This window comes from Spermophilus citellus (genome assembly GCF_964194105.1).
Source record: "Spermophilus citellus genome assembly, chromosome: 9".
Taxonomy (NCBI): Eukaryota; Metazoa; Chordata; class Mammalia; order Rodentia; family Sciuridae; genus Spermophilus; species Spermophilus citellus.
In genome coordinates this window covers 119,372,066-119,396,680 of record NC_138191.1, presented here as the reverse complement: position 1 = coordinate 119,396,680, position 24,615 = coordinate 119,372,066, and the positions used below count along the sequence as shown (strand labels likewise).

Genomic DNA, 24,615 nt, shown 5'->3' with positions numbered 1-24,615 from the left:
GTGTAACCCAAAAGAACTGAAAAGATGGACAAGAGGGACTCAAATAGGTAACTGCACACAGTATTCAAAGAAGTACTCATAATAGCTCAAAGGTAAAAACCTCAAGTGCCCTTCAACAGATGAATGAATAAAACAAAACATGATACAACACACACACACATATATATACGAAATGTAATATTAGCTAGCCATTTAAAGGAAATGAAATTTTGACACATGCTACAACATGGACGAACTGTAAAAGTGTTATGCTTACTGAAATAAGCCTGACATAAAAGAATAAATATTGTATGATTCCACTTACATGAGGTATCTAGAATAAGCAAACTCATAGAAGGAGAAAATAGAACAATAGTTGCAATGGGCTAGGAGAACAGGAGTATGAGAGATATGGCTTAATTGGTGTAGAGATTTTGTCTAGAATCATGAAAAAGTTCTGGTAACATATAGTAGTGATGGTTATATAATAGTGGAAATGTATTTAATGACACTGAATTGTACATGTTAAAATAGTAAAATTTTATGTTATGCATATTTCGCTCCAATTTTTAAAAATGAGCAAATTCTCAGTTTTCCCTAAGAAATGTATCAAAATTTTAGTTTCTCTTTCATGTTCCTTTGTCCCCACCCCAAGAATGAAAGACAACAGGCTCTAAACACAGCTTCAATTTATCTATGTCTTAGGGCACCTATCTCAATGGACTTATATTCAAATATATCTTTTCCCTTTATTAAATAATAAATTATTTTTTTAGAAAAATTAAAAACAAAACCCCACTATTATTAGAATTTTTTATCTTTCTAGTCTTAAAAAAAAACATTTATTCTTTAGTTTTGGTGGACACTATACCTTTATTTAGTTTTTATGTGATGCTGAGGATCAAACCTAGTGCCTCACACACATGCTAGGCGAGAGCTTTGCCTCTGAGCCACAATCCCAACCCCTAGTCTTTTAAAAACACATGTCCATAATAAAGTCTCTCAGTGCTTACAGGCACAAAATAAATCAGTGCCAATGTCATTAAGAAGTTACCAGATCTATTTGTATGTCTCACAGAAACTTGGGTTTGAAGCTCTCATTTTCCTTTTAGATTTCTAAATGGAGTGCACTATGACATCACTTGCGGCTCCCTCTGTTTTCTGAATAAGATGAACTGTTCTTTCTGTTCTCTGGAATACAGAGAATTGTTTGTTCTTTCCATTAAAAAACTGCCTTGCTACCTAAATCCAGCAAAGCTTTTTTAATGCTCTGGTGAAAAGCATCTGAAAGTGATATAGTAAGTTATGGACATGGAGAAACTTTGTTTTTCTTACCATTTTTCTAATTTACTTGGTCAATGCAGTTTCTTTTGCATAGGAATTAAAGAGCATACAACACACAACCACATAATCTCTGTGAGTTTCAGATATGTGTTTGATAAATTCAAGAAGCAAGAAAAAACAAAGAAAAACAAAGAAAAAACAAAAAAACTAGAATGAGTTTCTTCTCATACTTCCAATTCACTGTCTTGAGAAGAACTGGTATCAGCTTTCCTCTTGCCCCGGTTTTTGCTAGTCATGTTTTTCCTGGACTGATCATCAGCATCTTTACTTGGTGTAGTTTGGGACAAAGCTGGGCTTGTAGAAGCATCTCCTGAAAAGAAAAAGTGGGACATGTACTGCCAGTAGTCACAGCCTATATGAACCAGAGCATGAAGAAGGCTGGCAGATTCTCTGCCCTTATGAGTCATAACTAAGGGAGAGAGTTTAGAAAACTAGACTTTATGTAAAGCAATCTAGGAATGTAGATCTAGGCATTAAGCACCTACAGTGGCTAACATCATAAAAAGAGTCATAATCATGCTTTACATGCATGCCTTCTAAGTCCCTCAAAGTTATTTTTTGAGATAAGTTCATACTGTGTTGCCCAGGCCAGTCTCAAATTGCCCTCGCATTGAAAATAACTGGGACTACAGGTATGGGCCACTATACACAGCTCATCAAGTTAGTTTGCCAAAAAAAAAAAAAAAAAAAGAAGACCCTGTTAGTCTGGCCTGTGACTCTAAAGCTGGAGCTGGGATAGCAGGTCTGGTACTGATTCTGACCAAGAATAGTATAGGTGGGATAGACAATATAGGCCAAAGGGAACAGGGAGGAAACCAAGAGTCTTAAGAGTCATAGAAAGAACATAACTGCTGCTCTACTACTGGATTATTGGATCAGGGTTTGCCAATTTGGCACAACTGACATTTTGGGCCGGTTAATTTTTTTGTTGAGGGTGATATCTTATACATTTTGGGGTATTTAACTAAGCAGTATTCCTGATCTCTACTCACTGGATGCCAGAAGCATCCCGACCAATGTGACAACAAAACTGTTTTCCATGTTGCCCAAAAGTTCCCTGGGGGGCAAAATCATCTCCAGCTGAAAACCATAGCTCTAGATCTATTTAATAATTTATAAGAAAATACAGAAGGCAGAAAACATTATAAAACATTCTATAAGGATAAAATAAATCACAAGGGGAAAAAAGATTGGGGGAATTTGTAGGCTGAAAGAGCTGGTAGGGGTTGGAAATACAGTATAGTCTTTTCATTGTTGGTACTTTTCTATTCTTAGTATCAGGCAGACATCAGCCACCCATGACTCATCATAGCCTGCTTCCAAAGTTTAAATACTCACCTAGGAGGGAAAGCCAAGAGCATGATGAAAGTGGCTGATATCAGAACAAAATTATCTTCCCCATCACCTGAAAACACCTTTTGGATTAAGTGCCCTTAATTTTAAGCCAGTTTTCTGAACTATGATACTTACCAGTTGAAAGTCGCTGGGCTGCTGGAGCAGGAACCATGACATTAGGTTTCTCTGCTTGGTATGTGGTAGTTGCTAATGTGGTACTCTCAGCATCACTGTTAGTCTGGCCTGTGACTCCAAAGCTAGAGCTGGGGTAGCAGGTCTGGTACTGATTCTGACCAAGAATAGTATAGGTGGGATAGTCCTGTAGGCCAAAGGGAACAGGGAGGAAACCAAGAGTCTTAGAAAGAGCATAATTGCTGGATGTGGTGGCACACACCTGTAATCCTGGCAATCTGGAAGGCAGTGAGACAGGAGGATTGCAAGTTCAAAGTCAGCCTTAGCAACTTAGTGAGAACCTGTCTCAAAATAAAATATAAAAAAGGACTGGGGACGTGGCTCAGTGGTTAAGCACATTTGGATTCAACCCCTGATACAAAAAAAGAAAAAAACCCCCGAGAGCACACATATTAAATTTCAACCAAAGGGTTTCTTCTCCCTCTTATTCATAATTATTTCCCTAAAACATTAATTTGACTTCTTGTTTTCTAACAGTCTCTCCAATGAAAACAATAACTTTAAAATACATTCTTTTTTTAAAAAAAATATTTTTCAGTTTTAGATGGACACAAAATATCTTTATTTGTTTATTTATTTTTATATGGTTCTGAGGATCGAACCCAGTGCCTCACATGTGCAAGGCAGGTGCTCTGCCACCGAGCCACAACCCCAGCCCCTCAAAATGCATTCTCTAGAAATATGAGACCAGAAAAAAGAGCTGCTATAATATAAGGAAGGCCGAAAGGGAAGGTTCCTGTGTACTTTTATACATATACATACTATGTCCTTTCCAATTTTATGTACCGAATTTCTGCTAGAATTTTTAAACAAAAATGTCTATTCTTTAATAAGGTTATAAACCACTGCATTAAACGGCACTGTTTATAAAGGCAAATTAACTTTAAAAAGTATATACCCTACACTAAAGTTTCTTATTTCACAAAACTGATAATCTTTTCTTAAAAGTTTTCTTTAAAAATAAAAGTTTCGGGACTGGGGATGTGGCTCAAGCGGTAGCGCGCTCGCCTGGCATGCGTGCGGCCCGGGTTCGATCCTCAGCACCACATACAAACAAAGATGTTGTGTCTGCCGAGAACTGAAAAATAAATATTAAAAAAAATTCTCTCTCTCTCTCTCTCCCTCTCCTCTTTCTTTAAAAAAATAAAAAATAAAAAATAAAAGTTTCCCTAAAATATCAGGAGGAAACTTTTGGTCATTTCACAAACATATATGCCAAAATTTATCAAGCCGTACAATTTAAATCAATATAGTTTGATGTCTATTATATCTTAATAGAGCTGTAAAATAAAACTGAGTGTGACACACCTTCAAAAAATTCCACTGACACTGATATTAGTGACAAATAGGACGACACTAGTTGGCCAAACTAATTCTTTTTTTTTTTCTATCTTTTCTTTTTTCCTCCTGCCTTAGTCACTGGAATTATAGGCCTATGCCAGTGTGCCTGGTTATGACTTAGATTCTTTTTTTTTTTTTTTTTTTTTTGAGAGAGAGAGAGAGAGAGAGAGAGAGAGAGAGAATTTTAATATTTATTTTTTAGTTTTCGGCAGACACATCATCTTTGTTTGTATGTGGTGCTGAGGATCGAACCCGGGCCGCACGCATGTCAGGCGAGCGCGCTACCGCTTGAGCCACATCCCCAGCCCCTGACTTAGATTCTTTACACAACAGTATTATAGCTTGTGTGAATCAGAAAATGGGAACTCTCAAATTAAACCAACAGTAAAAACAAGAAAAATTTCTGAGCAGATGAGTAACTTCATAAATGGTAGCATTTGCAAAAAATTTAATCAGTATTTTAAAGAACAGACAGCACAGGGGAAAAAAATTGGAGATGAAATAAGCATTCAGCCACAGTATTTCAGTATTAAAGGAGGAAAAAACCCAAAGTAACAGAAATGATAGCAAAATAAAAAGGGAAAATTTTGAGAAATGGCTGGGTTAGGGAAAGGTAGGAGAAATGAAATGGAAATCAACCAGTCTGATTTTAGGACTTGGTTAATTAAGAGGAAAAAAAAAATGGTGCCATTGACAAGAATTCAGAAATATTAAGAAAAAGTAGTTATATTTCTGGAAAAAAAGAAGACAGAAAAAAGGGTCGAACAAAGGTCTTGTTCTAGATACTCTGAACTTAGGAAATAGCAAGATATCAAAGAAAAAGTAACCACCAATCAGCTGGAAGCCTGTAAACATCATGTAGCCCAGAATCTTCATTTTAGAGACAGTTTATCAGTACGGTTAAACACTCCTGAGGATGAAATTATCAAATGCAGAAAAACTAAATAGAGATGGTTCACATTAGAAGATAGAATCAAAAAGAAGAGATGTGAATGCCTGGAGATGTAGCTCAGTGGTAGAGCACTTGCCTAGCATTATGTGCAATTGATCCCAGCTGAGGGGTGGAGGGAGAGGGAGGAGGGAGAGGGGAGAGGGAGGGAGGGAGGGGGGAGAGGGAGGGAGGAGGGAGGGAGGGGGGAGGGGGAGGGAGGGAGGGGGGAGGGGGAGGGAGGGGGGAGGGGGAGGGAGGGGGAGGGGGAGGGAGGGAGGGGGAGGGGGAGGGAGGGAGGGGGGAGGAGGAGGGAGGGAGGGGGGAGGGGGAGGGAGGGAGGGGGGAGGGGGAGGGAGGGGGAGAGGGGGGAGGGGGAGGGAGGGAGGGAGGGAAAGGGGAGAGGGAGGGAGGGAAGGGGGAGAGGGAGGGAGGGAAGGGGGAGAGGGAGGGAGGGAAGGGGGAGAGGGAGGGAGGGAGGGGGAGAGGGAGGGAGGGAGGGGGAGAGGGAGGGAGGGAGGGGGAGAGGGAGGGAGGGAGGGGGAGAGGGAGGGGGAAGGAGGGAGGGAGGGAGGCATGGATAGATTTATTTATTTATTTTTTTTAAAAATATTTATTTATTTATTAGTTATTGGCGGACACAACATCTTTGTTTGTATGTGGTGCTGAGGATCGAACCCGGGTCACACGCATGCCAGACGAGCGCGCTACCGATTGAGCCACATCCCCAGCCCGATAGATTTATTTATAAGAGATAGAAAAAGAAACAGAGTTCCTATGAGAGTGCTAGGTACAAAACCAGAAACTCAATAAATACTTGTGGACTAAAAGAAAGAACAAATACAAGGACAGTGAAACACAGAAAATGAACCAGAAAAGTAATGTTAATTGTGAACAGAAAAAGATTCACAGAAGTGGTGAAAAACAGAGAAAAACAACACAAAAACAAAACAACAGCAAACCTTCTAAAACAATGAAGATGTTACCAGTGATCTTGTAAGCAGAGTTAATGTTAACAGAGATCAAGACCAAATTCCAAGGAATTCACAATGAAGTGAGTGCCAGGCCTTTTTGTAGGTTTTGGGGCATACATACATGAACAAAATAGAAAAGTAAATCCTAGCCTTCATGGAGCTTGTTGGGAGAAGATAAGAGGTAAAAACACACACAATAGATAGAGCAGCAGATATAAGCATATTCAGAGAGGCTTAATAGAGAATAAGAGAAACTGATGCAGCTTAAGAAGCCATCTAGGGTTTAGTTCTGAGGGCATCCAGAAAAAGGGTTCCATAACCCATATTATTCCTGGTTGTTTCTTAGATAGGCAAACTGAACAGAGAAAGAAGAGAGAAAGAGCAAACTAGATGAACTATACTGTACCTGGTTTGAGATGCTGGCAACTGCTGCTGCTGGAATATTGGCAATTGTGGATGAAGTGGATATCAGGCTGGCGTTTGTGCTTGAAGCTACAGAATTGAGAGTTTAAGAGATATTAGTTAAAGATACCATGTAAAAGTCTAGAAGACATTAAAAAAATACATTGTCTTAAGTGAACACATCTACAAGGAGATAAGAAAATTAGCAAGAGAAAAAAATGCTCATTTTGCTTTTTTGTATGTCATATCTCAATTTAGACTTGATTAGAAACAAAACACTTCAAACATCTTTCTGTTTCAACTTGAGTCTTCAATTCTTCCTACTAAAGTCCTAGAAGGATACATATACATTTCACAGCTCATACTAAAGATACCAATGAAATCAGAACTAACCCAGATTATTCCACTTCATCTCTCTAGAAGCTGAAAAAGGACTCACCTGCAGTGTGACCTACTAACCATCAGTGGAGCTCTGGTAAATCCTACACTATGATATTATCATTTACTATTACTTGCCTCAAATTATGCCTTTCTTGATGCAAGATAATTATTCTGAGAAATAATGCTCCAAATTCTAAAGTGCTTGGAAATTACTTCTTGAGTTCTACTCAAATAATGGATTATTAATGAGGAAAAAAAGCACCATGATCTGGCATTTAGAGACTTTATCAATGAATATACAAAAATTAAGAAAACATTAAATATATTCTAGTCAGGAGAAATGTACTTGGTAAACTACTTGGGCTGGCTGTCTTAAGACGAGGAATTTGGATTAAGTTTTACATTTTTTAAACACAGATTCTATCAGGGATTTAGAATTTCTCTGTAACTAGTAAATAACACAAGGACTTTTGTAAATGTAATGATATGAGATAATAGTTTTCAGCTCTACTCTTTCACTTAGCTGGGGATGTGGCTCAAGCGGTAGCGCGCTTGCCTGGCATGTGTGCGGCCCGGGTTCGATCCTCAGCACCACATACCAACAAAGATGTTGTGTCTGCCGAGAACTAAAAAATAAATATTTAAAAAATAAAAATAAAAAAAAAATTCTCTCTCTCACTCTACTCTTTCACTTATCATAAACACTGATGCATGATTTCTACTGTAATCATAAGTAATCCAAGGGTCCACCATTGGGTAGGGCTAACTGACTACCAACTCTATTAAGGGCAGTCAATAAGAAAACTATTTAGAACAGGACTGGAGCCAGGCATGGTGGTACACACCTGTAATCCCAGAGGCCCAGGAGGATGAGGCAGGAAGACTGCAAGTTCAAAGCCAGCCTCAGCAATTTAGCCAGGCCCTAAGCAATTCAGTAAGATTCAGTCTCTATAAATATAAACATAAAAAAGGATGGGGGATGTGGCTCAGTGGTTAAGCGCCCTTGGGTTCAATCCCAAGAAAGAAATTAAACAATCTTCAGTCCACTTACTAAATCGGGCTGGTGGTGAAAAACATTTGGCCACATACTCTATTATTCTTGCTAGGAATCTTAGTAACTTGATTTGCTAGTTGATAAGTGTCTGAGTTTTAAACAAGTACCAAGCTACAAATCAATGTTTTCTCCCAATAATAATGGCTTAGGGGATCTCGGCCTACTAACCTAGAAAGTTCACAGGGTCCAATAACATTTTTCTTCTCCAACATAATCAAATCATTTCTAACATGTGTCATTCATTTATTCAGCAAAACAGAAAGTATATCAGCATCTACTATGCACTAGAAACTTTTCCAGCCACTAAGGAATAAAATAGTGAGCAAGACAAAGTCCTTAAACTTATGGAGTTCAAATTCTAGTGAGGAATTGTTAGTTAATAATTAAGTAAGTAATACCTTTTAGTCTCTGTAACTATCACTGAACTCTCATTAAACTCATCTAAAAGTGTGTATAACTACTGTATGTTGTATATCATATACAACAATGACTAAAAGACCAGGAATTTTCAAAAAATGTACTGATTATCCTGCATATATATGTATATAAAGATATATAAAAATATGCTGGTCTCCACACATACAAAAAAAAAGCTGCAACAACAAACTATGTAACAAAAGTACAAAGTTAGAGAATAAAAAATTTAAATGGTAGCAATTATTATATACCTAAAGGCTATTAGAATTCTGAATATCAATGGCATGGCCAACTGTATGTAGGTAGTCCTCACTCCTGAAAATGGAGCTGCAAAATCAGAAAAACAAAGCTTCTAAGAACCATGCCCCATTAGGTCAACCTAATATAGTCAACATACATAGCTTTGATCCAAAGGATGGTTACAGATTGGTGAGTGGCATAGCAGAATTAAGTGATATAGCCCCAAAGTTGAAAGGTTAACCCAAAGGGTAATGGCACATAAAAGTTTGTGTAAGATTCAGTTTTTACCTACCTGCCTAATTTTATGACATGTCACTCCATCTACCTTGCTCTGGCTTTCTCTGAGTTACTCAAAAAAAAAAAAAAAAAAAAAAAAGACAAGGTCTTTATCATTCCAGCAACTCTGCAATATTGTTCTCTCTGTCTGGACTGTCTTCCCCTCCAGTCCCCCTGGCATAATGGCACTTCTCCTCAGCATGTCTCACTTCCTCAGAGATGCTCTCTCTGACCTTTTTATTAAAACAAGTCCTTGGGCTGGGGTTATGGCTCAGTGGTAGAGCGCTTGCCTAGCATGTGTGAGGCACTAGGTTCGATCCTTAGCACCCACATAAGAATAAATAAATAAAGGTTAAAAAAAAAAGTCCTTTCTTGTTTTCCCAATCATAGCAATCTACTTCGTTTTTCTTTCAGAGCACATTTCAATCAGTGGTTAAATGCCCTTATTTATTCATGTAAAAATTGTTTTTTTTCCTCCCTCTACTAGACTATAAGTTCCACAAAGGAGTATCTTCTTATTTTATTACTTTTAGTGTCTAGCAAGGCACCTGGCATATGGTAGATGACACTCTATACATAGTTATAGGATGCACTAGGTGTACTGCATACAGTAGGTATGAGGGGGCAAAACCACTATTTTCTGCTAGAGGTTGACAGTGGGTGGATTACTAAAATTTACTCTCAGTGTGTGACCAATAAACCTGACCAAAAACTCATCCAATTCCTTTGAGACCCAGTAAAAACTGTGCATATTTGGTTAAAAGTGATTGTTTAAGTAAGTTGCTCATTCTCTCATTTATCAGATAATATTGAGTACAAGTACTATTTCATGTGTGTGAGTTGCATCAATGTATAGAACAAAGAAATCTGTCCACAAGGAGCTTAGTAAATCAAAGTAATTTCCTGAACAAGGTTTCTTAATGTTTAGAATACAGATTTACAGCAGCAAGAAATAGAGTATAGGATGATTTATGTGATAATGGATTAAAGCTAGAGAATTCAGTAAGAACTCATGATTAATGTAACATATAGACTATTACATATAGAAATGTTTTTACATATGTGTACTTACATAGGTTAGTATACATACGTATATTTCTTTCTCTGTTAATTAAAAGAATCTTAAAGAAATGACACTGAACCAAGTGGAGTGGTGCATTTCTATAATCCCAGCAGCTTGGAAGCTGAGGTAGGAAGACTCCAAGGGAAGCCAGCCTAGGCACCTTAGTGAGACCCTCAGCAATTTAGTGAGACCCTATCTCAAAGTAAAACAAGAAAAGGGCTGGGGATGTAGCTCAGTGGTAGAGAGCTACCCTGGGTTCAATCCCTAGTATCACAACAACAAAAGAAGAAAAAAAAAAGACATCTGATACTCCAGTAGCAACAAGCATCCCTCATGCCCATATTTTGGTTTCTAATATCATTTTTTCCAGTAAGAGGAACCAGGTCTCCTTAGAGAAATAGTTGATTATAGGACTTGGACAGGTAATATACAAGATGAGACTGGAGCATCTCATAGTGCCAAAAATTAAGGAAGTATTGAAAACAGAAACCAAAAAAGTGGGGCTATGTAAAAAGGCATAGGATTCAACCAAAAGTGTTCCTGGTGGTTAAGTTGAAACAACAAAATACACTCAACACTCTCAAGGTCATCAAAAACAAGTAGAGTTGGAGAAACTGCAAAGTCTAGAGGAACCTAAATGTACTGTGGTATCCTACATGAGATCCTGGAACAGAAAAAGGACATCAGGTAAAAATTAAGAAAATCTGGGGCTGGGGTTGTGGCTCAGAGATAGAGCGCTCGCCTAGCATGTGTGGGGCACTGAATTCGATCCTCAGTACCACATAAAGTAAAATAAAGACATTGTGTCCACCTACAACTAAAAAATAAATGTTAAAAAAAATAAGAAAATCTGAATAAACTATATACTTAGCTGGTTCTTTAATTGTAACAAATATAACACATTAATGTAAGGTGTTAATAATAGGGGAAAGTGTCTGCAGGGTATGTGGAGAGAGATGAAAACTCTCAGTACTATCTATCCAATCTTCTATAAATTTAAAACTATACTAAAAGTAACGTCTATTAATAAAAATGAAACAAAACACAAACTCCTGGTTAAAGAAAGACTATTGTGAATAGTTACCACATTAGTAAAGCCCAAAGACATTTAATAAAAGTTAAAATTAATTTTGAAACATCTTGATTTTGGTATTTGAATATTATTAGTTAAGCCACTTCAGCTGAAGAAAATGACTAAAGGCAGAGACATATGGGTTCCAGACCCTTTAGGAAAAAACTAATACAAAAAGTCAGATCTGATCACTACCCTGAGGATCAGGAGGGAAAATAAGAAGTCATATCTACTTATTCAAAGATAAGTCATATCTACTTATTCAAAGATTTTTGTAAGTACACTAGAGCTGTCCTTTCTCACAATGGTACTACTGAGGTATAAACTTAAGAAAAGGTTTTTTAAAAATTTTTTTTAGTTATATATGGACACAATATCTTTGTTTTATTTATTTTTATGTGGTGCTGAGGATTGAACCCAGTGCCTCACACATGCAAGGCAAGCGATCTGCCACTGAACCACAATCCCAGCCCAAGAAAAGGTTTGATTAGAGTTAATCAAGCCAGAAGAGGATTTGACTTTGATGTAATTTCTTCAGGGAAGATAGGTTGCTATTAATGCTTTGGGACAGGATGAGTGGGTACTGCTATTTTGACCACTTTTAACAAAATTGAGCCAGGCCAGCTCAGCAACTTAGTGAAGCTTTCAACAATTTAGAGAGAACCTGTCTCAAAATAAAAAATAAAAGAACTGGAGATGTAGCTCAGTGGCAAAGTATCCCCTTGGTTCAATCGCCACACCAAAAAATAAAAAATTAAAAGTTGATACACTGGGGCTGGGGTTGTGGCTCAGTGATAGAGTGTCTACCTAGCATATGAGAGGCCCCGGGTTCGATCCTCAGCACCACATATAAATAAATAAAATGAAGGTATTGTGTCCAACTACAACTAAAATAAATAAATACTAAATATTTTAAAAAATTGATACACTGTACTTGTCTTTATTGTTTAATAACTGAGCAGTTATTTAGATGGAAAGCAGCAGCCCTGAATAACTACCCTTCATTACCATGCTAAAGTAAAGATAAGGTGGGTAGAGGTGGGAGACAGTGATAATGAGGAACCCAGGCAGTTCAAATTCACCAATAATATCCATATTTCTTTTTAGCCGATAAGTTTTTCTTTTCTTTTCTTTTTTTTTTTTAAACCACTGGTATTTTTCTAATTTATTATTTTCTTCCCAGTGTTTTTTTTTCTTTTTTAAGAGAGAGTGAGAGAGGAGAGAGAGAGAGAGAAAGAGAGAGAGAGAGAATTTTTTTTTTTAATATTTATTTTTTAGTTCTCGGCAGACACAACATCTTTGTTGGTATGTGGTGCTGAGGATCGAACCCGGGCCGCACGCATGCCAGGTGAGCGCACTACCGCTTGAGCCACATCCCCAGCCCCTTTCTTTTCTTTTTTTAAAAAACAGTTTATTTTTATTGATTTATTTTTTTATGTGGTGCTGAGGATTGAACCAGTGCCTCAAGCATGTGAGGCAAGCGCTCAACCACTGAGCTATAACCCCAGCCCCTTAGCCAATAGTTTTTCTACTAACTTTTCCTTCAGAATAAATGGCACAAATTGACAACCTGATAGTTAATTTCTGCCTTATTTTCTACCGTGTGTCAAAGTACTAACAAACATTAAATGGGAGGAAAAATAAATTTATATTATGTTAGTACAGGTTTTCAAAATGGGAGAGGTGATACAGATAAGATGATTTCAATACTGAAAATCTAACAATTACAGTCATGATCTGGGGTCAGAATACCCAACTTATATCCTGCCTATATTATTTACTCTATGCCTCTGGACAAGTTACTTAGCTTTACTGTGCCTGAGGTTCTCCATCTGCAAAATGTGATTAAAAATACTTCCTTATTGTGTTGTTTTAAAGATTACTTAAGTTGGGCATGGTGGCACATTGCAGCAATCTCAGTTACTCAAGAGGCTGAGGCAGGAGGATAGCATATTCCAAGCTAGCCTGGAAAATTTAGTGAGATCCTATCTTATAAGAAGGGGGAAGGGTGCTGGGCATATAGCTGAGTGACAGAGTGCCTGTCTAGCATGTGTGAGGGTCTGTATTCAATCCCCAGTACTAAAAAAACTAACATGAGTAACATCTATCCATTGCTTAGAACAATATCAAGAATATAATAAGCACTTACTGAATACAAGCAATTATCATTAATTGCAAAATGAGGGAAACCAGGTTAACTAATTGCAAGGAAAAATATACACTAATACACAATAAGAGGAGTGGTTACTGATGTTTAAGCTTTTTTTTTTTTTTTTTTTGTACTAGGGAGGAGGAAGCAGTAAATATAGCTATCAAGATCTTCAAATTCAAGATACAACTAAAGAAGAGTTGTGGTTCTCCATCCTGGTAGAAAGTTATTAATATAAAAGAAGGGAACTCTTACTCTTACAATCAAGGTTTAGCCATGAGGAATATACCTGTTTAGGAGAGATGTGGCTACTTATTAACATAGAGAAACATTTCACAAAAATGAAAAGGAAAGTAGGGTGCTGTGGCATACACCTGTAGTCTCCATTACTATGGAGGCTAAGACAGGAGCATCACTTGAGCCCAGGAGTTCAAAGTCAACCTGGGCAACATAGCAAGACGCTGTCTCAGGGGAGGAAAAAAAAAAAAAAAGAAAGGAGGTAGTGAAGATAGACAAAGTCATGTTCTTGAGTTTTTCCCCTCTTGATTTGTTCCCAGCTTAGAAATAAAGAAGTGGAAGGAGACTAAGAAGGGAATATAAAGAAAGAGAAAACTTGATAAATGACAGGAGGTAAACATAGTGACCAATTCTGTTCCAGTAGACCAAACAGTAGTTCCACTAAACTGAAAGTCAAAATTTTGTTTAATTTACATAAATTTTTTTTTTAAAGAGAGAGTGAGAGAGGAGAGAGAGAGAATTTTTAATATTTATTTTTTAGTTCTCGGCGGACACAACATCTTTGTTGGTATGTGGTGCTGAGGATCGAACCCGGGCCGCACGCATGCCAGGCGAGCGTGCTACTGCTTGAGCCACATCCCCAGCACTAATTTACATAATTTTTTTTTGTCATCACCAAAATTCATATTTTAAGAATACCTCATGAAAGTTTTAGCTGTCTATCATTTATCCATTTAGAGTCCATTTGTGAGAAATAAAAAGCCAGGAAAAAGGAGGCAGATGAAAAGTCAGGCACATGGACACTACTCCCAGAATAGAGCAATGACAAACTGCCTGCTCTGGATTTGGTAGGGTGGCAATTAATCCCATGGTGCCTTTGAGTTTTTTGTCCTCCTTTCTAATTGTTCTGATATAATTTATCACCTTTAAAAAGAACAACTCAGGAAAGTAAAGTTACATAGAGTTTAATGCTAGGCTTTACATCCTAAAACAAATAATAACGAACTTTTTGAGCAAGAGAAATACTCTCACCAAGAAGTACTTAATGAGAACAGGTGCAACAAAGCCATAGCAGAAAAACAGCACGCAGCTCACATACCACTCGGACAATTCATACACAAGAGGTCAGCTAATTCAGACTTATGGACTCTTCTGTTCACTTATAGGGTAAAATGCCACTGAGAACAGATTAGAACAAAATCAGAGAGGTTTTTTGGACACCAACATAAAAAAGGGAAGCTTCAAACTATTAAGCAGCTCACATCCAAAGGCTATACTACTTACAAACCACACTCTTTAGCTCTGATTTGCCTAACACAAAAAGCATGCACATATCACTCCTTTCTATTTAAGAATACAGAGCACCTGTATTATCCAATTTGTTTGGATATACAGGTAGATTTAAAATTAAAAAAAACAATAATAATAATTAAATAACACACACACAACCATGCCTATTTACCTTGAATGGGATAAGAATAATGTGCTGGGCTTGGCTGGCTTGTGGTTAACCCTGTAGTGCAGGTAAGAACACTGTGTTGACTTGGAGATGGAGTCTGAATTAAACCACTTTCAGGTTTCATACCTGGCCACAATGCACCTGAATCAGATAAATTGGACCAATTACAAACAATACACTGGGACTGAGGAGCATGGTTATGCTTTTAATTATTAGCCAGTAGGTTTAAAATCTAAATCTTAAAACAAAAATAAAATTTGCTTGTAAGAGAAAATTAAAGATTCTCCCACTTGTAATACACCACAAGCAAATACACTTTCAAAGAATTAGGAGATGGGGGTCATAAAAGCAAAACTCCTGCTAAAACCCCCAATATTTGTGTGTGTGTGTGTGTGTGTGTGTGTGTATTTACGTGGTGTATACACACACATATGTTCATTTCAATGATTAAGGGTAACTGACTAGGGTTCAGAAAGAGTTACTGACACCAAACTGGAGTATCTGTCATAAAGAGTGTCTGATGTTCATTTATCCAAATTGTCAAGGTGGCAGACAATTTGGACAACTTCCACCCAAGTTTAAAATCCACTTACCCATTAAATAAAAACGGAATTTTTCTAAAATATATTAAATACTTCTGTTTCTTAAGCTGATTATTTATAACCTTTTTTCTTTTGATTATTACAAGACATACCTGCTTATTTTTATAAATTAAAAATATTACAGAAATATGTAACTGGGAAAAAAAGTAATATATAATTCTGTTGTTTAACTACTTTTAATAGATTGCAGAAGTGTCACCCAGATTTCTTCTACACATGTACTAATCTTTCTTATTTTTGATAAAAACAGATCATTTTATATATACCATTCATAATTTTCATTTCCATATAATATCTGAGAGGCATCTTTTCATGTCAGAACATACAATCTGTTATACCATTATTCATAACTGTTCCCTTTTTTTTTGTACCAGGGATTGAACCCAGGGGTACTTAATCACTGAGCCACATCTCAGACTTTGTTGTTATTGTAGTAGTAGTAGTAGATGGACAGTATGCCTTCATTTTATTTGTTTTATTTTTATATGGTGCTGAGGATTGAATCCAGCACCTTACATATGCAAGGCAGGTGTTCCACACTGAGCCCAGCCCCAGCCCTTCATTTTTTACTTTGAAACAGGATCTCACTAAGTTGCTGAGGCTGGCTTTGAACTTGGAATTCTCCTGTCTCAGTCTCCCAAGCAGTTGGAAACACAGGCGTGCACCATTGTGCCTAGCTCACTTTTACTTTATTTTTATTATAATGCTTCTGAGTGACTATCTTCCCAAAATATATTTAGTCTTTTCCTGCCTTCTTAGCAAGGAAGAAATAGTGAATAGATGTTTCTCGGAATTACTGTTACAAACATCAATATTATGCTGTGATATATAAATATTAGAGTAAAGGCTACTGTAATGTAAAGACATTTACTTAGTACTAAATAAAACTTGCTAATAGTTCTATGATTTTTAGGTTCTGAGATCACTGTTTTTTTACCCAATATATTGCTTCTTTACAATTTTCCATCTTCATTTGCACCTCTTTTAATTTGCAATAACTAGGAAACCATAAACAAAGATTTTGTACATTGCAGCCTAATGGTATCTTTTGTGAGTGAAATACTCATGATTACATAGATTTGGTGACAATTCTAGCTATAAATAGGTTATTTTGTAAAAAAACAAAAACAAAAACAAAACAACAACAACAAAAAACCCACAATCCATTGCCTAGTTTTCCCACTATATTCTGAATAGCTATGGTTGCTGGATCAGTGTAGTTGAAGCTGATATTAGGCACTTTGCATGTAATCAGTACTAACATCAAATATGGCTTCATTAATCAACATTAATTAACTTCATTTACTCCTAATATGATAAGAAATCTATATTCAACTAATAAAAGCAATAGAAATACTTTAATAAGGACCTTTGCTTCTCCAGGGTGCTAAAATACCTCAGTACAACTTGGACTTGTCAATTCTGTTGATAAGAAAATCTAAGAATAGTAAAGGAGAAATGTGAAAATTTTGAATGGATAAAAAAATGTGGCACATATACACAATGGAATATTACTCAGCAATAAAAGAGAATAAAATCATGGCATTTGCAGGTAAATGGATAGAGTTAGAGAAGACAATGCTAAGTGAATTTAGCCAATCCCAAATAACTAAATGCTGAAGATTTTCTTTGATATAAGGAGGCTGATTCACAGTGGAATAGAGAGAGGGAGCATGGGAGGAATAGATGAACTCTAGATAGGACAGAGGGGTTGCAGGGGAAGGGAGGGGGCATGGGATCAGAAATGATGGTGGAACGTGATGATCATTATTATTCAAAGTACATGTATGAAGACACGAATTGGTGTGAATATACTTTGTACAACCAGAGATATGAAAAATTGTGCTCTATATGTGTAATAAGAATTGTAATGCGTTCTGCTGTCATATATAAATTAAATAATAAAAAAAGAAATGTGAAAATCTTAGGTTCTCCTTGGAACATGGTTACTGCTTTGTCTCAAACCCTTAATGCATAAAAAAGATGCATATTCTTTTCTTATCTATGAACTACATGAAATAACTTATCTGAGAAGATGGAATAATAATATCTTTAGTATGAATTAGGAGAACTGCCTCTTCCATTTATTTCATGGTCATTTAACCACACCTTGTCCAGGTCAGCCAGTCCTAAGGTAATATTTGCTAAGTTTGATTTTCAACAATAAAAATGTTTGAGGATTTATTTTTATTTACTTATTTATTTTGGGTACTGGGGATTGAACCTACAGGAGCTTTACTACTGAGCTACACCCCCAATCCCTTTTGTTTTTTGAGACAGGGTCTCACTAAGTTGTTGAAGCTAACTTTGAACTTGCCATCCTCCTCTGCCTCAGCCTCTTGAGTCACTGTGATTACAGGCATGTGCCATCATGCCCAGGGAAGATATCATTTTAAAAACATGTATGATGTGAAATGCCAATTATCAGTAAAGAAAATAAAAAGGAGATACAGAGACAAGATGCGGAGGCAGGAAAGAAAGATGGCAGAATGGCAGACAGGACAAGATGCCAAGCTTTATTTATATAAATAGGTTACTTTAGGCCATTGGCATTATTAGCACATATTGTTCATTGTATTACTGGGCAGGTTACAGACTTAGCAACATTATGTAGTTTATTCATCAGTTACATACTAAGTTGCAATATGCAACCTTAGGAGCTCTGTGTAGCTCTCAAGAAAGTCCACTGTATAAAGTTACTGTTAGCAGGTTTAGGCTCAGTGAAATAATGTGGTTGTCTAACAAGAGAGTTCCTTTATTCCCAGGAGCTGTGTGCCTGAAATCAAGGTCAAGGCTGATAAGACTCTAACACACAGTTTCCTCATGAAGGACAGTGAGTGATACAGCAGCCAGGCATCCTGTGTCTTTGCACAGAAGTTTTCCCAGCAGCCAGACATTTCTGTGTCTTTGCACAGAAACTTCCTAGCCACCAAGCATACCACATTCATGAAGCTATCAGAGACCTCAATCCCAAACACAGAACCCCTACAAATATCAGTGCCTTAATTCTTGGTAGTTATGTATCACACTTTTGGTAAGCAAATTACAATTTAAATGTCACAATTTCCAGATATATTGTAATCAATGCAATATCTTTTCTAAGTAGGTTTTGACCATGAGGTATTAATTTGTGAACATACTGTTATAGTACACTAAAGCAATATCTCATTAATAACAATGTATCAAGTGAGAATACTTTTATTATTTAGTATGTGACTTAAATTTTATTTACCTATATTCAAACTGTACAATATTTATAAACTGGTCTCTCTTATAAGGGCACATGCATTTCTGGTCAGAAACACAATTAGATATTTAATATAAAATTATTCTATGAGAAACAGTTAAATAAAAGACAATAAAAATACTGCCTCCAGTATCACTGTAGTCCTGTACTTCAGACATGTATGTATCTTTCATTAAAGGCACCTTGTGCAGAATTCAAGTTAATAGGTAACATGACCAAATAAATGGTCTGATAATATAGAACTACTGCTTACAACAAATGAGAAAAACAAACTCTGGTTTCTTGACTCTTTTTTTTTGTCTACCAGCGACTGAACTCAGAAGCACTCAACCACTAAGCCATATCCCCAGCCCTATTTTGTATTTTATTTAGAGACAGGGCCTCACTGAGTTGCTTAGCACCTTACTTTTGCTGAGGCTGGCTTTGAACTCTTGATCCTCCTGCCTCAGCCTCCTGAGCTGCTGGGATTCAGGTGTGTACCACTGTGCCCAGCAGGTATCTTGACTCTTGGTACACTGTGCCAGGAGTATGACTAGAAAGCTTTTCGAGCTCTTTCAGGCTTTGGTGCACCAATAGCTGCTTAGAGAGACTATAGAAAAAGTAAATCTATACCTGAGTGTTAGTCTCCTGATGCCCCATGGTGGGGGCCTTATCATAAATTCTACCACTCTAATCTGATCACTCAGTTTATAGTATATATCAGAGTCATGGCTCTTTAGAAATTAGTTTAATTAGGAAATGAAGGACACACATGCTAGGAAAAAAAATGTAAGACTATATTGGTTTGCTGATTCAATAACTAATTTGGCTGAACACTAATAGTGTAAGCTGAGTACTACTCCTGATTACAAAAGAAGTATCACAAAAAATATTACTAAGTGAAATGTAATGACCCATCCTTAAACATATCTCCAAATATTCCAACTCACATTAAATTTTTTTTAAAGTAAATCAGAAGAGTGTCAACTAAGAACATATTGTATATAACCCTTAGAAATAAATCCTTTTCTTCACATAAAATTCTTCAGATCACTAGGAATTAAGACTTCTAATCTCTTTTTCTATTCGACCATCCCATCCAACTCCTATAATAGTTCAGAAAAGAAAACGATCGGCATTCCTCATTTTTAAAAAATATTTATTTTTTAGTTTTTAGTGGACATAATGTCTTTATTTAAATTTATGCAGTGTCGAGGATCGGACCCAGTGCCTCATGCATACCAGGCAAGCACTCTACCACTAAGCCACAATCCCAGCCCATTCCTCATTTTTCAAAGATTATTTCTAACAAACCTTCCTAAAATTTCTTCTATTCGTTTCTCCTTTTTTTGAGAGGAAAAAACTTTTTAATTTCAGACATGATTCTGAGACCATCTTTTTGATACAGTTGTGAATTTATAAGTCCCTCTGGAATTAAACAGATGTAGGTTCAATTTTTATCCTGGGCATTTACTAATTGTATGACTTTGGGCTAGTGATTTAACCAAGTCTTAGTTTCCCTACCTATCAAAAGTGAAAATGTTACCACTTACCGCTTAGGACTATTCTGAGGACTAAATGAGACAATAATATATGGTGTAAAATTGCTTGACAAAGTAAGTACTCAAAAAATAGATTATAAGAGGTTTTTCTCAAAGTCCTATTTACATCTGAAATAAAATAACAGACTAGCTAATCTTAAAATAGGCAGTACCAAAATCTTATTTTCAGAAGAAATGTTTTCTTTCTTTTAAGTGAACAAACTGCCAAAATGCATGTATTAAAACCCAAGAAAATGTCTTTTAATGATACAGTAACTTTCAAAAGTACTACAAACATCTCTTTTTTAAAAAAATATTTTTTAGTTGTAATTGGACACAATACATTTATTTATTTTTATGTGGTGCTGAGAATTGAACCCAGCGCCTTGCACATGCCAGGCAAGCACTATACCTCTGAGCCACAACCCCAGTCCCATACAAACACCTATTATACACAGCTCCGGAAAAAAAAAAAATCTGAGAATATGCTACATCCATCGTTCATGTTACCTCAACCTAAATATCTCTTCCCCAGTAAGTGTCATATATTACTTAAAGTCAAGTTAATGACTATCTGTCTCTCTCAATTACTGACAGAGAATTTATATAACACAAGCCTTGCTTACTCCCAGATAATTAAACAAAAACAAATCAAAAGAGCCTTAATTATCAAATTTTTTTCTACAACATAAACAACGTTTCGATGTTTTGTCCAAGATTTTTTTTTGTAGTTGTAGATGGACAGAATGCTTTTATTTATTTTTACGTGGTGCTAAGGATGAAAGCCAATGCCTCACAGGTGCTAGGCAAAGCGCTCTGCCATTGAGATGTCCCCAGCCCTCCTCTACGTTTTTAACAGAATTTTATAAATATATATAATTTAGAAATAAATGATCATAATAGATATAATACCTAGGATCTTTATGCACATGGTATTATGTTAGCCATTCCATAAACTGAATTCAGAGATAATGGGAATCTTATTTCATATACAACAGCAGGAATGATTAACTGTTCAAAAATGTTGTAAATGATTTGGACTTGCTAATAATAAATTCAAATCAAAATAGAGGGTAAAAAATGTGAAAATAATTACTTTATAATTATTAGCTGTCCAAAAATTAGCTTTAATATACACAAATAAAAATAATCACAAAAATTTTCTCAGAGGGTTTCTTTCCAAAAGGAAAGAGTCTTGGCTGGTTAAATATATGACTAAGAAGCTGGGAACAGAGGCATACTCCTGTAATCCCAGGGACTTGGGAGGCTGAGGCAGGAGGATTGCAAGTTTGAAAACAGCCTCAGGAACTTAGTGATGCCCTAAGCAACTTAGCAAGACCCTGTCTTAAAATAACAAAATTTTTAAAGGGCTGGGGATATTGCTTAGTTGTTAAGTACCCCTGGATTTAATTACTGACACACACACACACACACACACACACACAACCACAAAAAACCACTGACATAACATAAAAGACTATCCAAATGGGCCAGGAAAGATAAGAATGTAGAAATCAAAGGCAGGCAACAGTTAACACATCCAGAATCTACGTGGTGATTTTTGGAAATTTTTCTAATTCCCAGCTTGTTTAAATAAAGTCTACAAAGAGATAATTTTATTAACATATTACATTTTTAAATTTTTCTCTCAATTTTCTGACACCAGTGCTAGAAAAACAGACAAGGGGCAATAAAGCACAGTGCATATAGCTATCAATTTACACACACACACACACACACACACACACACACACACACAGAAAAATCAGCATAGAAATTAGGTGCCCCCAAAACCTCAAATTAACGTCTGATAAATCACTCTGATTTTCAGTTCATGTCCAAGATACCTAAAACCAATTAAAATAATTCCCTATGCACATTGTAAGGTTATAGAAAATTGGAGATTTTCTCGTTTTAAGATGACTTTTGGGGGCTGGGGATGTGGCTCAAGAGGTAGCGCGCTTGCCTGGCATGCGTTCGATCCTCAGCACCACATACAAACAAAGATGTTGTGTCTGCCGAAAACTAAAAAATAAATAAATATTAAAATTCTCTCTCTCTCTCTCTCTCTCTTTCTGAGTTTTGGTTTAGCAAGACATTTGATCAGTTTGGGGCCGGGGTGAGCAGAGGCAGGAAAGAGAGAAATTGGCCAAAACCAAAAAGCAAAACCCCACAAACCATAGAGTATTTTACAAGGCATATTTTATCTGGACATTAAGACTACTGAATTTTAGCTGGGAGCAGTATCGAACACCTGTAATCCCAGTGGCTTGGGAGGCTGAGGCAGGACAATTGAGAGTTCAAAGCCAGCCTCAGGAAAATTGAGGTGCAAAGCAACTCAGTGAGACCCTGTCTCTAAATAAAATACAAAATAGGGCAGGGGATGTGGCTCAGTTGTCGAGTGTCCCAGTACTAAATAACATACAAAAAAATCCAGACTACCTGGTTTGGGCAGAAAATTGGCCATTTCAAACTATACTTATGCTTACCTAACTATGGTACCATGCTATATATAAAGTAAATTAAATCAACAGTAATTCTTCAAAGAGCTTTTCAAACACTTTAAAGATTTTAAGCTTCAGAGTCAAAACTTTGGAAGTAGCTAAATTTTTGTGAGTGAACAAATGAGTATTGGAAAACAATTTTATATTACATGCATTAAACATCCTGTATACCCAAGTTCTGAATAAGAACTCTGTAAAAGATGACACGTCTTTCAGCTTCCTGATTAGCCATGCTTGCTTTTTGAAGCTTCTGGAGTATAAAATCAACATTTGTAGAAATTGCTTACAATAGAATGCCTTACCAAAAGGAGGTAGTCCATATGTTTGTGTTGCCTGAGGATAGACAGCATAGGGTTGAGACTGCTGTAGTGTCTGGTACTGAGTCTGCCCAGGGTAAGCAGTTTCCGAAACAGGAACCGACAGAATATGTGCATAAGGTCTGGAAAAATTCAAGAAAACAAAAACTTTCATGAAAAATTCAAGAAAACAAAAACTCTGACTTATTTTAGTAATAAAAAATAGATAAAATAGTTAATAACACTAAAGTTAAAAAATCAGAAATGAGACAGCTTATCTGCCACATAAAATGGCTCTTATGGTCAGAAAGCTGAATGCTTTTTTCTTTTTCAGGTTCTACTACATCCACCTAAGAAAAAATTTTATGGAAAACTTAATACTTTCAAACATCCTTCCAAGTTCCAATTATTATCCTACAAACATCCATGATGTAGTACATAAAAGGCACTACGTGATGCGAGCGAGGCACAAGAACCAAAAATATTTATGCCCTTATTTATGTCTTCATACAGAATAAAATCCTAAAATAATAGAAAACTAGATAGGGAAGAATTGGCAATTGGATCTCATTCTCCACCCAATTCCTTGGGCCAAACTAAAGTTCTGAGAAGGAAAGTTGGACTTGGAGAAGAGGATGAGGCTGATTGAGAAAAGGCAAACGAGGGGGGCTGGGGTTGGGGCTTAGTGATAGTCCACTTGCCTGGCATGTGTGAGGCACTGGTTTGATTCTCAGCACCACATATAAATAAAGAAAATAAAGGTCTATCAACAACTAAAAAGAAAGAAAACGCAAATGACCACATCAGAAAACAAAGGGTAGGGGTGAACTCTAATATTCTCATATCAAGCTTATAAAATAAGAACCAGGTTAACTAATAACATCTGGGAAATCTCAGATAAGACTTTATCTCCCCACTGATATTTAAGTAAGAGCAATACCATCACTAGTTGGTGGCAACCAATCAGGAATCCTTAAGGATTTGAATTCAGCAGGTAAGTCCCTGGGACTTCATACACTGGCTAGCTGACCTGGTCATTTCATCCATGCAATTACACTGAATGTTTGAGTATCAGTTACTCTATTTGGTATATTATGATGTACTTTCAATGCAAGGAAAAAATGCTATTTGTATTATTATTGTATTATTTATGTAATAAAAACAAAATAAGGGTGGAAGGTATATGTTGTAGCAGGGGAAAAGATTTTTTTGCAACTTTGGAGGTAAAGGACAATAAGGGAAGGCTACAAAGAAATGGTATGTGAGCTGAGCAGATAGCATGTACACAAACAGGAGAAAAAGGGTGTTCTAAAAAAACATTTTCTGGGGCTGGAGATGTGGCTCAAGCGGTAGCGCGCTTGCCTGGCATGCGTGTGGCGCGGGTTCGATCCTCAGCACTACATACAAACAAAGATGTTGTGTCCGCCGAAAACTAAAAAAATAAACATTAATTCTCTCTCTCTCTCTCTCTCTCTCTCTCCTCACACTCTCTCTTAAAAAAAATTAAAAAAAAATTTTTTCTAAGGATGTTTCTAAAGAGAAACAGTATTCTAGAAGGAAAAAAGCCCTGGTACAGAGGAAGGAAAGCAAGGGTTTCAGTCTC

General features: G+C 36.5%; 1 protein-coding gene across 9 annotated transcripts in view; it reads right to left on the bottom strand.

Annotated features, from left to right (window-relative positions):
- The window catches only part of EYA3 (EYA transcriptional coactivator and phosphatase 3), a 110,303-nt gene that overhangs the window by 37,881 nt on the left and 47,807 nt on the right, over nt 1-24,615 (bottom strand). For 8 of the 9 annotated variants that reach the window (XM_081308409.1, XM_081308414.1, XM_081308413.1 and 5 more), the window contains 5 exons: nt 23,019-23,155; nt 14,847-14,984; nt 6,500-6,585; nt 2,794-2,977; nt 1,494-1,633 (listed from right to left, as the gene is read on the bottom strand). In XM_081308409.1, the coding sequence (XP_081164535.1) occupies nt 1,494-1,633; nt 2,794-2,977; nt 6,500-6,585; nt 14,847-14,984; nt 23,019-23,155 (685 nt within the window). The remainder of the gene's footprint in view (nt 1-1,493; nt 1,634-2,793; nt 2,978-6,499; nt 6,586-14,846; nt 14,985-23,018; nt 23,156-24,615) is intronic. The other variant, XM_081308412.1, reaches the window with a different exon arrangement.